Source organism: Peromyscus eremicus, chromosome X (assembly GCF_949786415.1).
Source record: "Peromyscus eremicus chromosome X, PerEre_H2_v1, whole genome shotgun sequence".
NCBI lineage: Eukaryota > Metazoa > Chordata > Mammalia > Rodentia > Cricetidae > Peromyscus > Peromyscus eremicus.
The window spans coordinates 86,898,527-86,915,461 of record NC_081439.1 but is presented as its reverse complement, the minus strand read 5'-3'; the positions used below and the strand labels follow the sequence as shown (position 1 = coordinate 86,915,461).

At 39.2% G+C, this 16,935-nt stretch overlaps 1 protein-coding gene across 1 annotated transcript; it reads left to right on the top strand.

Annotated features, from left to right (window-relative positions):
• Positions 1-494: 494 nt before the first annotated feature.
• On the top strand, positions 495-7,617 carry Serpina7 (serpin family A member 7). The gene is made up of 5 exons (XM_059251590.1): positions 495-501; positions 3,995-4,642; positions 5,592-5,865; positions 6,510-6,657; positions 7,414-7,617. Exons 1-5 carry the CDS (start codon positions 495-497, stop codon positions 7,615-7,617), a joined length of 1,281 nt encoding a protein of 426 aa, XP_059107573.1.
• Positions 7,618-16,935: the final 9,318 nt, after the last annotated feature.

Sequence of the window (16,935 nt, the reverse complement as noted above, 5' to 3'; positions counted from 1 at the left end):
GGCCTATGTTTCCCTCTAGTATATGTGTGTGTGTGTCCGACATGGTTCCCTTAATTTTCATTGAAAGCCTGAACCTGTGCCATTGTCTAAATATACCACCAGAGGGCACAGGTTTAAAAAATTTCTTTCTTTCTTTCTTTTCTTTTCTTTCTTTCTTTCTTTCTTTCTTTCTTTCTTTCTTTCTTTCTTTCTTTCTTTCTTTCTTCTTTCTTTTTAAATTTTCTTTGTTTCTTCTGCAAGGGTTTACTGGAGCTTATAGCATCTGAGAAAACACACAATATGTTGTTTTATTATCAGGGTTGAGTTTGAATTGAACTGGTAGTCAAGGGACTCAATCTAGACATGACTTTCTGTGTAACATATGTGCCATTGACCATCCTATATGTGAGATGTCACCTTACCTATTGAGTTTGGGCAGTGATGCCATGATATCACAAAGGCCACTTTGATGGAGGATGAATATTCCAAATTCACCTTTGAAATCTCAGTGCTGAATGTGCTGTTTTGTATACAGTAGGACTTTACTATATTTGATTGAAAAGAAACAGTGACATGGTATAGTCACCTACACTGTACTTACCTCCTTTCCAAAAATCTCCCAGTGTCTTTCCAATGGACTTCAGTTAAAGTGTGTCCAATTTACCTTGGATTTCAAGTCCTTCCATAGACTATATGTAGGATTAACTTGAACTAGTCCTAGTTACTTTCGCCACTCCCTTGATTAACATATTGATCCTTTTTTCTCTAACATAATATTAGTCTTGATTATGTGGGAATTTCACAACGTGCACCCCATCACACTCACTTCCCATTCCTCCCAGGTCTGCCCCCCACCCTTGTGACTGCTCTCCCCAAAAAGAAAGAAAAAAACAAATCCAATTTGTGTTGCCCATATAGTCACTGGAGCATGCTCACACTCCCAGTGGCCAGCACCTGAAAGAAAATGGAGTCCTTTCCCACCTCTACCCCTGCCAGAAGCCATTGCTTGTGGAGAGCTACACTTCAGCATCCTTATCACAATTTTTAAGAATTCTCTTCAATGGCTTCCTGTCTGGGCTGTTACTTTTGGGGGGTTGGGGTGGAGTAGGGTGGGGATAAGGGTTCTCACAGAAGCCTTATGTCTCTCTCAACTATGAGTCTCCAGTCATCAATACCACTACAAAAGAAGCTTCCTAAAGGAAGCCCCCTTGCCCTTTATAATCAGCAGGAGCATGGATCATGGATTTCCACATGGTTTCTGGCCACAGCACAGACCATGGACAACCATATAACCTCCAGCATCAGCATGAGCCACTTGGACCTCAGCATGGTCTCCAGTGGCAGTACAGATCACAGACATCAACACAGCCCTCTGCTGCAGCACAGGCCATGGACACCATCATAGCCTGCAGCAGCAGCAACAGCACAGGACACAGACATCAACATGGCCTCCTGGGTAACATGGGCCATGGACACCAATATGATACCCAGTGGCAGCCTAGCCTATGGATATCAACATGGATTCACTGAAAGCCATGTGCATGTCTGTGATCTATGCTGTTGACTGACCACATTGATCCTTAATGTAGTTCCTAGGGTAGCTGTTTGGGGGGCCAGGTGCTTTGTGTCGTGTCATGTGCTTGATCAAATAGCAGGAGGAATTACCGTTACTACTATCACTATACCTAGAAACTGACAGAGTCAAGGCTAAACTGGAGTTTCTTGATGAAATCTAATTATTTTTGTTTCTTCTCCTTTGTTTGTTTGTTTTGTTTTGTTTTGTCTTTTGAGACAGGATTTCTCTGTGTAACAGTGCTGGCTGTCCTGGAACTCATTTGTAGACCAGGCTGGCCTCGAACTCACAGAGATCCACCTGCCTCTGCCTCCCAAGTGCTGGGATTAGAGATGTGTGCCACCACTGCCCAGCTTCTACTGCTTCTTTGTGTATAGCACACAGTTAATCTCAGGTAGAAGATGTTTGTTTTTATTCCACATTATTGGTTCCTTCTGTACCATATTCTGGAGCCCTTGGGTTAGGGGAGGGTGCAGTGGACTTTAGTGATCAGAAGACATGACTAGTTTCCCTTTGAGCATTAAAAAGTCCAGGATTTGACAGCATTTTCTCCACTTATGCACAAACCATCCTATAGCACCAATTAGAAAGATTCCACAAGTCTCTGTCTGTATATATCTTTTTCTCAAAAGTCATCCTGTTCCAGCACTGTTTGGCGTTGGCAATAAGAACTGTTTTAAATGAGGGATGTATGTAGGAGCCAAAATATTATCTAAAATTTTACCCAGAGTGCAAACCTTATTTTTTTAAGCTTTTTTTTTCCACTTGGCCTTGGTTTTGTGCATCAGCTTTGGAAATGTCATCCCAGCGTTCATGTCATGGTTAATTTGTAACTGAGAATGCTCTAGTTTTGCAATCGAGGGCATGTTATAAAGATGGAAAGGTAGGCGTTGCTGTCTGAGAGATGCAAGTGGCTTCTTGGGCATGTTCTGTAAGTATTTTTTCTCCTTGGGAACACTGAACATTTCTTCCAAGCCAGAGTTCCAAATAACTGAGTTTGAAGTTCGCAGATTCAGGAGGCAAGGTCTAAGAGTGCTCATCTGATAACTGACCTTCTAACCAGCCTTGATAACTTTGATTGGAAGAGTACTCTGGTGAAAATCTGGGAAATTTGATATAGAAGTGGATGAAGGAAGGCTGGAGGAGATAAGTGGCCTTCTGTCATGCTAGGAGCCAATAAAATCATTAAAGCCTTAAACTTAGGCAATGGGACTTGGAAGTAGAGATGGAGAGAAAAGAAAAGTTTTGATAAGAATTCAGGAAGTATTCATTGGTCATCATGGTCACTATACTTGGGGAATAAAAATGAAGCAAGCCCTTCGATATGGGTCTGCCTATAAAGAGGGGTGCAATATATTGGACTATGGAATGAAAATGAAGAAGTGGGTTGGGGAGTTGAGAGAGAATATATTTACATTTGGAAACTGGGATTTCCCAGTGGAGGCTGAAGTATGAATGGGCAAACAGGGTGTATATGTCCAATAGCAGCTGGGTAGATGAGTAACAATTCAGTAAGACAGTATGGACTAGAAGGACATTTATAATACAGCAGTTAGTACCTAAGTTGAGACCACTCATGAAGAAAATGAAAGGCTTAGGAAGAGGTCCTGTACTGATTCCATGGATCTTTTTTCTAACCACTGGTGTATGAATACTTTTGACTCTACATCATGTTCCCTGCTTCTTTGTACTATTTCACACTTAGAAAACTTTAGGACTTCCTTTCTAATTGATATAAAATGGCATGCATACTTATAAGAATAAGATTGTTAAGATCTGTTAGAAGTGAGAAGTGATTCCTTAGATAGTACTAAAAGAAAGAAGTCTCTAAAACAAGAATGTTATACTCTTACTTTCCTATCATTTGAAAATACTCTTGTGCCTCCCATACATTTCGCAGGTGCATGAATTTTGGCTTGTTATGTTGTACATGACTCGAAAAAACATTACTCTTCCATTCCAACTAGTCATTTCTTGGAGGAGTTGTTCTCATTTGGTCACATCACAAATGTTATCTTAAGAAAACACCAACTTAAAATACACACATACACACAAACCAAAATTCTAATGTACATGTGACATAAGCAGAGGGAGTGCTTGCTGTGTTTAATGATTCTTCATACCCATAAAACTGCCCTTCATTCAAATGGGAAGTGATTCAATTTCCATGAGTTTCAGTATTTTCATATGTTAATGAATTCATGACATTGTATTTCTGTTGCCTAGGCAAGCCATTTCTCCTACTCTCTTTCCAAAGTAGACATGTCACTGGTCTTTAGAGAAGAGAGAGACTATTTATCTCCTTTATTCCTTGCTGAACACACCTTCAAATACTTTCTTTAGTTGTATAAATCAAGGTGGGTGACTTTTATGTTTCTCTCGATCAGAAAGTTTTCATCTGTCTAAGCTCCCCCAATGGTTATCTCACTTCATGTTTTGTAGATCATCTTCACTCCAGAATGTCAGTGTTCCTCTATCTGTTTTTCTTGGTATTTGGGCTTCAGGCTACAATCCATTGTGCACAATATAACAGTTCTGAAGGCAAAGTAACGACCTGTCATTTGCCCCAACAAAATGCCACTCTCTATAAGATGTCATCTATCAATGCTGACTTTGCGTTCAGGCTGTATCGTAGGTTCTCTGTGGAGAACCCAGATTGGAACATCTTTTTTTCCCCTGTGAGCATATCTGCTGCTTTAGCTATGCTTTCTTTTGTATCTGGCTCTAGCACCCAAACTCAGATTCTGGAGGTTTTGGGATTTAACCTCACAGATACTCCAATAACAGAATTTCATCAGGGCTTCCAGCATTTGATCTGTTCATTGAATTTCCCAAAGAATGAACTGGAATTGCAAATGGGAAATGCAGTTTTCATTGGGCAGCAGCTGAAACCACTGGCAAAGTTTTTGGATAATGTCAAGACCCTCTATGAAACTGAAGTCTTTCCTACCGACTTCTCCAATGTTTCTGCAGTCCAGCAGGAGATCAACAGTTATGTGGAGAAGCAAAGCAAAGGGAAAATTATAGGCTTAATTGAAGACCTTAGACTGAACATTATCATGATTCTGGTGAACTATATTCATTTCAAAGGTAAGGCATTAAGACATCAATTTCCAGTCTAGTGTTAAGATAGAGAACTAGGGGGAATTAATGATCTCTTATCACTGGCATCAGTAGGTGTCCCTTATACCACAGTGATTTGTCACTATTGTCTGTATCTACGCATTATGTTGTATCATTCCAGGATGACACGCAGCTTTGTGTATGAGCCCATGAAATTTCTAGGGAGATAATACTTTTAAAGATTCAGTTGACAATGTTATGAATGTTCTGATCATATCAGGCTAAATAACTATAGTTTCTAAATTATTTAATGAGATGGGAAAAGCCTGTGCTTGGCAAGTCAACTGAATTTGTATCTAGGCATAATGTGGTCTCTACTTCTGTGCACATTGGGATGCCTTGCATAAATAACTTTTATTATATGTTAAGTACCTACTATGTGTGATTATGCTACAAGTATCCAAATATATACCATTGATAATTTTCGGTGCTAACTTTTCCAGCAAGGCTATCTAGCCCTAAAGCTAGAGCTTATAGTGATTTCTGAAAGCACTGTGCCCAGATGATTACTCTTGGTTTTATAGAACCTGTCTTTCATGTTTGGATGAGTGAGTTTGTGCATAAGCCACACACCTGTATATGATTAAAATGGCAGAACACTTTGTTATCTCATTTCACCCATTTTTCTTGACACTCATATACCTTTTCATGGAAGGAGAATACCATTCGTTTCTGATGGGTGTAGAAAGTATAGTGTTTCTAAAAAATAGACTGTGAAGTCCAGCAGAATTGGAGAGGACTTCTGTTTTTGCCATGTGGTAGTTGGTTGATCATGTCAGCTGACTTTGTTTTTCTAATCCTTAGTGAGTCACTTATTTATAGTCACTTGGAAAACTGGTTGACAGTATACAGTGTTAATTATTAGATGAATGACTAATGGTTTCAAAGAAACATCTCTCCTCTTTCTTGTTTTAAGCCCAGTGGGCAAATCCTTTTCGTGTATCTAAAACAGAAGCGAGTTCCAACTTCTCAGTGGACAAGAACAACACAGTACAAGTGCCCATGATGCACCAGCTAGAAGAATACTATCATTTTGTGGATGTAGAGCTGAATTGCACTGTACTTCAAATGGACTATAGTGAGAATGCTCTGGCACTTTTTGTCCTTCCAAAGGAGGGACACGTGGAGTGGGTGGAGGCAGCCATGTCATCTAAGACACTGAAGAAGTGGAACCACTTACTTCAGAAAGGGTAAACAATTTAGAGGGTATGAGGGGCTGTGGGTAGGCCTATCAGTGGAGGTGAGGCTACATTCAGAAGAAACCTAGAGGTAGGAAAATTACCCAGAAGCACTTGGCAGTAGTATGATGATGTGTGTGCCTGATACTTTTCTGGATACTTTCCACAGTATCTCCTCTAAGCATATTGAGAAAATGCCAAGGAGACATTTGTCAAATTAGAAATTTCCATAAAGCTCCCCAAAGTGAGTATGCTAGGATGCTGATACCTTTTTAGGGACCAAATAGAGCTTTGGGATGGATAAGAATTGATGTTGGCACAGAGTTAGCAGTCATTCTTAGTTAGAGCTTCAAGATAGAACACCATGAAAATCCCTGTGCACTACCCTTTGATCTTCATGCCATTAGACCCCTGTCCTTGCTCAGTACCACAGAGATACATTTTTCTGATAACAAAGGGTCAGGACACCATATGTTGCAGCCCAACATTTTCTGAGTCTGAGACCACTTCTACAATAATACCTTCTGTGGTTATGGTACCATGTTAATGGTTGTCAATGTTCAGGAGTAGCCGAATAGAATGGGGGGGGGTGTCTTGAGATCTTAAGTGTGATTAGTGTGGTGACTGTCATGTCTCCCTTTCCTTATTCCACACAGATGGGTTGAGTTGTTTGTTCCAAAGTTTTCCATTTCTGCCACATATGACCTTGGAAGTACACTTCAGAAGATGGGCATGAGGGATGCCTTTGCTGAAGGTGCTGACTTTCCTGGAATCACAGAAGACAATGGTCTAAAACTTTCCTATGTAAGTTGGTGGATGTTTTTTACTGTATGAGCTGGAAAGAACATTGAGAGTCAATTAATTCACCTATATCATTTAGTCAATAAAGGAATCTCATTTCTACATTGGCAGTGTGATTCTGTTAGGTCAGTATTATATGAGAGACATTCTTGTTTCTTAAAATAAGTAATTTTATTTATTTATTTAGTTAGTTAGTTATTCAATAAGTTATTTCTGGGGCTGGAGAGATGGCTCTGTAGATAAGAACACTGTTTGCTCTTCCAGAAGATTCAGGTTCAATTTCCATCACCAACATAACATGGCAGCTCACAATTGTCTGTGACTTTAGTCCCATGAAATCTGGTCTTTTGGTCTCTGCAGGTACAAGGCATGCATATGATGCAAAAACACACATGCAGACCAAACACCAAAATATATATAAATAAATGTAATTTCCATCCCTAACCCTCATGTTCTAAGATGACTAATGCAACAGAAATTCTTAATGATCAGAAGTGACTCGTGAGACACAGTGCTAGAGGATGTGAGAAAGACACCAAAAAGATAACTTCAAGAGATTGGAAGGTGATGGATAATGAGATGCTACCCAAACAAGTAGTCCTAAAATCACAGAAATTCATTAATTACACTCATCAATGTAATATTCATATTCAAGTACCATCAACACAATACATTGTACTTCTTTTTGTACTTCTTACACACCCCAAAGGCTGTTGCCACTTTTTCAGGGTACCTTCAGTGTGTGTTCTTCTCTCACAGGCTTTCCATAAGGCTGTGCTGCACATTGGAGAAGAGGGAACCAAAGAAGGAGCTGCTCCTGAAGCTGTGTCTCTGGATCAGCCAGAAGTAGCTCCTCTTCACCCTATAATCCGATTTGATAGAACATTCTTACTTATGATTTTGGAGAAAAGGACCAGAAGCATTCTCTTTTTAGGGAAGGTTGTTAACCCAGCAAAAGAGTAATTGGGGAAGAGGCCATTGAGTGCGTACATATTATAATGGGAAATAAACATTTAACATAGCTTGATGTACTTGCTGTGGACCTCTTCTGGACTACATTGGCTGTGGAAGTGGCTAATCCTGTGACCAAACACGTAGATAGTCAATGAATGATTGTTATTTAAGACTAGAGGAAGCATCAATGTTAGTAAATCACTGTAAAGCTACTCATCAATTAGCTAAATCTAGAAAATTTGACTGGGATTACAAATGCCTTTGGATATATCATCTGGACAATAGCTGTAATGCAGGTCATCTTCATATTACAGTATTCCAATAGCATGATCAATGAACATGCAAATGCTTTGGCTTGTATATGAGTTTTACAATAATGTCTGCTCTTTCTACCTATTCAGAATGAGTCTGTGATTATAGCTACTGCTAGCACTAATAAAGCTTCTTTCACTATACTGTCTAGCCACAGATTGAGTGCTTTTATCTAGGGATGTAGCGTTTGTTACCTAACATGCATTCAAGAAAAGAATGGAGAAAAATGAATTTCCTCACACAAGCCAAATGCTCACTAGCAGGTATCCTTGTTTTAATTCATAAAGTATTGATGGAGGGAAAATTCATTTGCACTGTATACTGTATTCATTATTTTTTCAGATTCTTTCCAAATATTGCATATCTGCCCCACTTGATCTCATGGAAATTTCCTAGTTAACTTGTATTTTTGTCTGTATTCCTCAATAAAATATATTTGTGTCCCCAAAACTTCCACTGCCTACGTATGCTATTCTATCTTTACCCACCAAAGTAGACTTATTCTCAACATCATGTATTCAAGTACCCATATTAGAATTTAGAGCACAGATATAACAGTGAGAGTTAATTGTGTAATAACCAAATTCTGTCTATTCCAATATTTCACTAATAGAAAAATAACAATGAATGTGTAAGTACTATGTATATGTGCTTCCATATTAAAATAAATAAATATGCTTAGAAATATGTTTATCAGTTTTTAATCTTTTCTTATTAGACATATTTGCAGGGAGGCTTAAATATCTTTTCTATAATATTTACTTTGGCTTTGTGGATAAGGAATTGGAAACCCAGAGAAGAATAATGAATTATGGTACAGAAAAAAGTTCATTCTTGACTTGATATTTCATTTCACTGTAGTTAGATTACAATATTGGTTAAATATCTTTTCTATAATATTTACTTTGGCTTTGTGGATAAGGAATTGGAAACCCAGAGAAGAATAATGACTTATGGTACAGAAAAAAGTTCATTCTTGACTTGATATTTCATTTCACTGTAGTTAGATTACAATATTGGTTCTGTTACTTACACTTCTTTGTGATCTTTGCCAGAGTACAAAAACACTACCACTTCTTTTCCTTATGAGTAAAATGTAAATGGTAATAGTATCCATGCTGTTATAACCTCACCAAATCCTATGAAATATAGTGAAAATGCAAGATGCCCCTCAAACAACATAGGCTATTGATGCTGCCCTTGGTTGCCTCTTAGAACTTCAATGTAAGACCTTATTGCTGAAGATACTGCACATTTAAGACACAGGACTTAGAAGAATTGAGCTGGAACTGACCTGGAAACCTTCTCCCTGAGGACTAGATCTCATAGTGTCTGAGGTGCTATGCAAGCTGTCAAGGGAGAAAAGCAATCAATAGTTCTATTAAGTTGTAAAACCTATGAATCACACCAATGACCAGCCTGGTAGTGATGCAATAGTGTCACTTTTAGCTTTGCAGTAATCAACAACTGTTTAATTATATTTAAGGCCCACTCAATGGGAGGGAAGTCATGCCAGATATTGTAAACCTAGCTAATTTTCCTACCTGGAGAGGTCATAGACCCTAGAGAACCTACCACTACCATTGCCATCAAAGCACTATAATTTTGAACTGTATTATAATACTTGTCGTTATATACACAAGTAAGTGTAGCTTTATCCCCTTATCAAAGATGCTCCTTTTAGCAAATATGGAGATGATTACAGAAATCCACAAGTGATCGATATGCAGAGAATAAGTGAATATGGGCTACTCAACCAAAACAGATACACCTACAACACAACTCCTATTCCTAAGAGTCAGTGAACATTGTGCAAAGAGGGGGTGGAAAGATTCTATGAACCAGATGACCAGTATGTCTGCTGCTGCATAATGTCTTATAGACATGATAGGGATGTTACACACCCGTGAAACTTCAACAGTATGGCTGCCTAACATACCTGCATAATGATAACATTTATCAGGCATGCCAACATGGATGGGAAACTTTTACAAGGCCTCACCCCTAGATGAAGAACTACAGTCAATGGCTATTGGGGAAGGGAGGATCAGTTTCCTCAAAGGATGGTCCTCTTGATATGTTATCCAGTACCAAGCAGTTAGCTCTAAACATGTCTATATTAGCAATGCTAAATGGATACAGTAGGCGTGTATGTGTGCATGTGCATGCTTGTGTGTGTGTGTGTGTGTGTGTGTGTGTGTGTGTGTGTGTGTGTGTGTGTTATTAGTTACCTTTCTCTTGATGTCACAAAATACCATGGCCAGAAACAACTTTAAAAAAAGTTATTTTTGACTTATAGTGACAAAAGAGAAGTCCATAATGACAAGGAAGATAGAGCAGCAGGTGACCAGAGTGGGAAAGTTACTGATCACATTTCACCAAATCGGAAGCTGAGAGAGCAAACTGGAAGTTGGATGAGGCTATGTAAGCCTGCCCCTAGTGATGCACTTCCTCTAGCAAAGCTCCACATCCTAAAAGTTACATACTCGCAGCCCCAAACAGTGCCACCAACCAGGACCCAAGTTTTTAAATGTGCGAGACTATAGGGGAAATTTCACATTCAGACCACAACATTTCACTCTGTGGGTTTCATCCAGGCTTCTACTAGAATGGCTTATTAAGCTCTGCTTAGAACATTTAACCATTTTTCTTATCCAAAGTTCTAGAATCTCTCACATTCCTCCATAAAGCAACACAGTCAACGTGATGGTTAACTTTGGTTGTTACCTTGACACACCTTGGAAGAAGGAACCTCAATTGAAGAATTTCCTCCAAGAGATTAGCTGGTAAGCATGTCTATGAGGCATTTTCTTGATTGCTTAATGATATGGGACAATTCCCTCTGTTATTGTATGCAATACTATCACTAGGCATATGGATCTGGTAGTTGGATGTCAGCCTGGGAGCAAGCCAGCAATCAGCTTTCCTCCACAATTTTTGTTTCTGCTCTTGCTTAAGTTCCTCGCCTGGCTTTGATTGTGATCTGAAAGCATAAACTAAAATGAAATATTTCCTCCCCAAGTTGCTTTTAGAAATATATATTAATATAAAAATGATAGTTATAGAAAAGAAGGTCATGAACTTCAGAAGGAGTAAAAGAGATATAAGAGGAAGTGGATGGTGGAGAATAAAGGGTGGAAATGATGTAAATTTAGCATTCATGTACGAAATTCTAATCTGCTGTGAGAATGTGTATCCTGGAAATGGCAGGGAAGCTTCAACAGTATAGCTGTCTAAACAAGACCTGAACAAGGACAAGACCAAAAAGGCATGCTATTGTGGAGGAGGAAAAAATCTCATGGGGCCTTGCGCTTAGACAAAGGCTACAGGCAATTAAGAAATGCTGAAAGTGAGAGGACTAATCTTCTTCAAGGATGAGTCACCTAATTAGTTATCCAATACAAAGTGGTCAGCCCTGAAATCACACATACACATATATAGTAGTAACAGTAAACAGACTGAGCAGATTACATTTATATATACATATAATATATATGTATATATTATAGACACATACATATGTATATATAATGTATCACAACTAAAAAAAGAGGTCATGAATTTGATAGAAATCAAAGGGTAGAGAACATGGGAAGGATTGGAATGAGGAAAAGGAAGTGAGGAAAAGATATACTTATATTTTAATCTTAAATTATTATTTTAAAAAATCCACAGTCAAGCACCATGCTGAGCTACAGGAGTCCAGTCAGAGATCGAAGAGGGATTATATGATCAAGGGAGGTTCAAGATTATGATGGGGAAATCTACAGAGACAACTGAACCAAGCTAGAGACAACTGAACCAAGCTAGTAGGAACTCATGAACTTTAGACGGACAGCTGTGGAACCTGCATGGGACCAGACTAGGCCTTCTGCATACGGGAGACAGTTATGTAGCTTGGTCTGTTTGAGGGGCCCCTGGTAGTGGGATCAGAATCTATCCCTGGTGTATGAGCTGGCTTTTTGGAGCCCATTACCTATGGTGGGATGCCTTGCTCAGCCTTGATGCAGGGGGGAGGGGTTTGGTCTTGTCTCAACTGAATGTACTAGGCTTTGCTGACTCCCCATGGGAGCCCTTACCCTTTTGGAAGAGAGGATGCAGGGTGAGCCGGGGGAGGGGGAAAAGGGGAGCGGGAGGAGGGATGAGAGGGGGATCTGTGGTTGGTATGTAAAATGAATAAAAAAGTTCTTAAATAAAAAATAAAGCAAATTAAAGTTGGTTTATTTGAATAAATGATAGAGGGATGAAGACAATATGACATGCACATAAAAGGAAGGAAATCTTCCTCTTTGTACAGGTAAAGCTTGGGGACATTAATCCAAATAAGATAGTCATGGATGTTCAAATCTCTGTATCATCCATCTGTATGAGGCATCTAGATTAGTCATACTTATAGAAACAGAAAGTAGGATTTTCATTGCTATAGCGAGCAGAAAATGGTGAATGGTTATTAATGTATATAACACTTGAATAATATCAATCATGTCGGTTCTAGAAATCTATAAAACAGTGTCTGTACTTACTAATGTTGCAATATAGTTTTAAATATTTTTGACGGTATATCTCATATCTAGTGTTTTCTTTATCATAAAATAAATTCAATGAAGGCTTCAGTGGTGTAGGAATTGCCTAGTGTATCTAGTGTATGTAAAACACTGGGTTCAATCCCTAACATTGAAAAAATTAAAACAACAAACAAATAAAATGAAAAATTACTGATACTATATAGTAGCATATGTATTTCTATAAAAACAAATAATAAGCTATTGCTACATGTCTAAATCAGTTGAGGTGTTTTTGTTTTTGTTTTTGTTTTTTTTTTTTTTTTTGGTTTTTCGAGACAGAGTTTCTCTGTGTAGCTTTGCGCCTTTCCTGGAACTCACTTGGTAGCCCAGGCTGGCCTCGAACTCACAGAGATCCGCCTGGCTCTGCCTCCCGAGTGCTTGGATTAAAGGCGTTCACCACCACCGCCCGGCTTCAGTTGAGGTGGTTTTAGCAAAGTACCGTTGACTGGGTGGCTATAAGCATCAGAAATTCATTTCTCACATTCCTATAAGCTTGGAGTCCAAGAACAGGCTGTCAATGTATTTAGTGCTGGTGCTCTTAGCTTGCTGGTATCCATCTTCTTCTATTAATTTATATATACATTACATGCTGGAACAAAAGCTAGACAGTGCTCACATAGAGTTTTTAAAGGTATGCTGATCTTCATGAATGCTCTGCCCTAATGACCTATTTAACATCTAAAAGACTGTCTCCTAACACTATCACCCTGGGGAATAGAATTTTAACACACAATGTCAGTAATTTTAATCATCCCAGCCATAACACAATGTGTACAATAGGTAAAAATGGGAATTGTGACATTTTGATTACAAATGGCTATGAAAGTATATAAATTTTAAAAGTAATGCAGCTGTTATCATTGTAGTATGAGACCATCTCTTCAAGCAAGGACATATTCTAGAATCTAGAAGTCATGTTAGTAGACAACCTGGACGTTTAGTCCTTTCAAGGACTATCTTACTTGCAGGGATGTCTTTTCTTTAAATTTTAAAATTACATTTATGTGCATACATATGTATGTATGTATTTATCATGTGTATGTGTGCATGAACCTGTAACAGTACATGACAGAACCATATCTTTAACAAATGCTCAGCTCTATTTTGGGTAAATATTATTTCTTATGTCTATTTCTCATAAAAATTTGGCAAGAGCTTATTAATCACTTTGAGTGTCAAACAAAAAAAGCTGGAATCTGTTGTGTAACACAGTCTATTGCCCTTCCTGATTATTTGGATCAATGACCCTTGTCTACATGGAGTAATGGAGAGTCTGACTGCAGTTGTTGATAGCTGTTATCATTTAAGCCTAATTTCTACCTCATTTCTTATACTTCACATCTGAGATAGCTGATAAGAAAGGCAATGCCGTCTCTATTACGGAATTATGACAGGTTCAAACTATATAAGCCCCTTTCTACACAGATAAATAGTGTAGGATAAAAGGGCCAGCCAAAGAAACACACCCTGACCTTTAAACCAGAGCCAAAGAAACACACCGTGACCCTGAGACCAGAGCCAATTCGCTGGGCCTGAAATCAGAGCCAACATGTTAAAAGGGGCCACTGAAGGAAACACACTTTGGCTCTGAAACCAGAGCCAAAGTTTAAAAGGGGCCAGTGAAAGAAACACACCTTGGCCCTGAAACCAGAGACAAAGAAACACACTCTGCTCCTGACCAACTCAGCACAAAAACCAACCAACCCCTGAGCAGGAAAACCAACCAATCCCTGAGCACGTATTCCAGCTGATCTGTGAGCTTGTCCAAACTCAGGGAGAAAAATCCAACCCATTCTCACCCTGGAAATCTTCACCCTGGAAAAACTGTGCCCCAAAGAAGCTCTATATAAGCCCTGTACCTCTTAGTTGGGAGCTGCCTTCTTCCACCCTGGCTGAGGGAGCCACTCTCCTGGATTCTTCCCTCCCAATAAATCTCTTGAATGAGTGAGACCTTCTTACCCAGAGCAGAGGAGAGAAGTAACAACTTTCGCTGGAGTACCTGGTGCAGAGCAGAGATGGTACCTGGGCAGAGCAGAGATGGTACCTGGGCAGAGTACAGCAGAACTGTAACAATTTCAGCGGGAAACCTGCCCCTAGTGGAGCGGAGTTGTTACACTCCAGGGGGCCTGAGCAGAACTGTAACAACTTCCCTGGGGGAACCCCCCTCCTCCCTGAAGGAGCAGATTTGTTACATTGGGGAAGCCTTTCACTGGAGTAGAGCTAGCTGTAAGCTGCTAAGCTTAATGTGACTTTATAGTAGTCCTTGGCTCCCAACTGCCAGGATCCCTTTCCATCTGAGCTGCAATGCTTACAAATACTCACAGACACTCCTTCCATAAGAACCATAAGATCAAACATTTGGGTCATTTCCCTGCTTTCGTGGGCTGCATTGCTTAATTTTCTATTGCTGTGATAAAACACCATGACCAAGACAACTTATAGTAGGGAGGGTTTGTATGAACTTAGGGCTCCAGAGTATAAGAGTCTATCAATGGCAAAGGAGCATGGCATCAGGCAAGCATGGTAGCTGGAGCAGCAGCTTAGAGTTCATATCTTAAAACAAGCAGGAAGCTGACCGAGCACTGAGAATGACGGGAAAATTTTAAAACCTCAAACCCAGCCCCAAGTTACATACTTCCTTTAACAAGGACACACCTCCTAAGCCTCCCCAAACAGGACCATTAACTAGGGACATTGTATTCAAATGCTTGAAACTTTGGGGGACATCTCATTCAAATAACACACAAGCCATTCTTAGATTAGCTTGGGCCCTTCTCCTGAAGAAGTATCATTCTGTAAGTAGTGAAAATTTCACTCTTTTGGTGTGTGGTGATACTATCTGTATTCATCTCTGAACCAAAATTTCCATGTTAGTCCACCCTCTGTCTATGGGGTGGACAAAATGAACAGGGATTCTTCTTCCTACCCTCTGTTCCATGAGCACAGGCATCCTGAAACGTCTAAGCAACATCCATATCTCATTGTTGAATGCCTCTAAATTAAATTTCATGAGAAAATATTCACCCCTCAGTTTTTATGATTTACAAGATGTCCCTCTTCCAGCTTTTCACTGTAGAAACTGGAAGCAGAGTCTCCCAGTGGGTTATTAAAAGTCACTATTCTGTCCATCCATTGTTTCCGCTGAGCTTTGCATTCTTCCTAATGGGGACACAGGACACACAGCCATAGAGGATCATGATTAAAGTTAGTTTACTGTATTTTAAGGGAACAAGCCAGTATTTCAAAATATCATCTCTGAACCAGAACTTCAAGCAAACCTTAAGCAAGTATATTAGTCAGATTTTCTATGACCATGACAATGTATCTAAGGAAAAGTATCTTAAGGAAGGGAACATTCATTTGGGCTTAAGGTTTCAGAGGTTCAAGTATATGATCACTTGGCCCCATTACTGAGTTTTTATTGAGGCACAACATCATGGCAGAGAGTATATGGTGGAGAAAATCTGCCCACCTCCTGGCAGCCAGAATGGGACTGAAAATAAGGTACACCTTTTAAAATCACACCCCAAGTGACCTACTTCATCCAACCAGATGTCACCCCCAAGCTACCATAAATAATGCTTTAACAGGCATTCCTATAGCTCCTTTAGTGAATAAATATATACAAACTCATAGAGACTGTGGAAACACACATAAGACCTGCACATGTTCAAACCAGACAGAGTCTAGACTGAGGAACAGTGTTTTACTTTTTTGTTTTGTTTTGTTTTTTTTTTTTTTGTGACAGAGTTTCTCTGTGTATTTTTGGTGCCTGTCCTGGATCTCTCTCTGTAGATCAGGCTGGCCTTGAACTCACAGAAATCTGCCTGGCTCTGCCTCCCGACTGCTGGGATTAAAGGCGTGTACCACTGCCACCCAGATGAGGAACAGTGTTTTAAGCAAACATCAAACATGTACTAAAGACATGTGTCAGGAAGGTTGCAGTATTAAAGTAATAAGGAATGTTTTCAAATGCCCCAAATGCTCACTGGTATGGAATTGAATATATTGTAGTATATTCATAGAACATAGTGGTGTTCAGTCATAAAAATTAATTGATAAACGTAAATATCTAAACAGGAATATAACACATGTACACACATGCACACACACATACACACACACACACACACATACACACACCTCACATCTTCAAAAAATGCTGCCTGACAAAGATGAAGACCACAACTAAACATGGCATTAGATTGGTTTTTAAAAAAAAATCACAAAATTATATGCTTGCATTTCTGGAGACCTATTGTACAGAATCATGAACAGAGTCAATAAAATTGTACTACATACTTGAAAATTGATAGAAGATTGCATTTTAAATCTTATTGTGATAGTTTACTTAAGTGGTGGCTATAGGTTCTCCTCCAACTTTGATTTATGGGAAGGTTTGGAAGGAGGGAAGGGAAGGGGGCAAATTGTGTAATTATATTACAATCTC

Excerpts from the sequence above, each read along its gene's own strand:
- Serpina7 (XM_059251590.1), top strand. Across the intron at positions 5,866-6,509 it reads AACCACTTACTTCAGAAAGG|ATGGGTTGAGTTGTTTGTTC; the intron begins GTAAACAATTTA and ends TATTCCACACAG. Across the intron at positions 6,658-7,413 it reads ATGGTCTAAAACTTTCCTAT|GCTTTCCATAAGGCTGTGCT; the intron begins GTAAGTTGGTGG and ends CTTCTCTCACAG.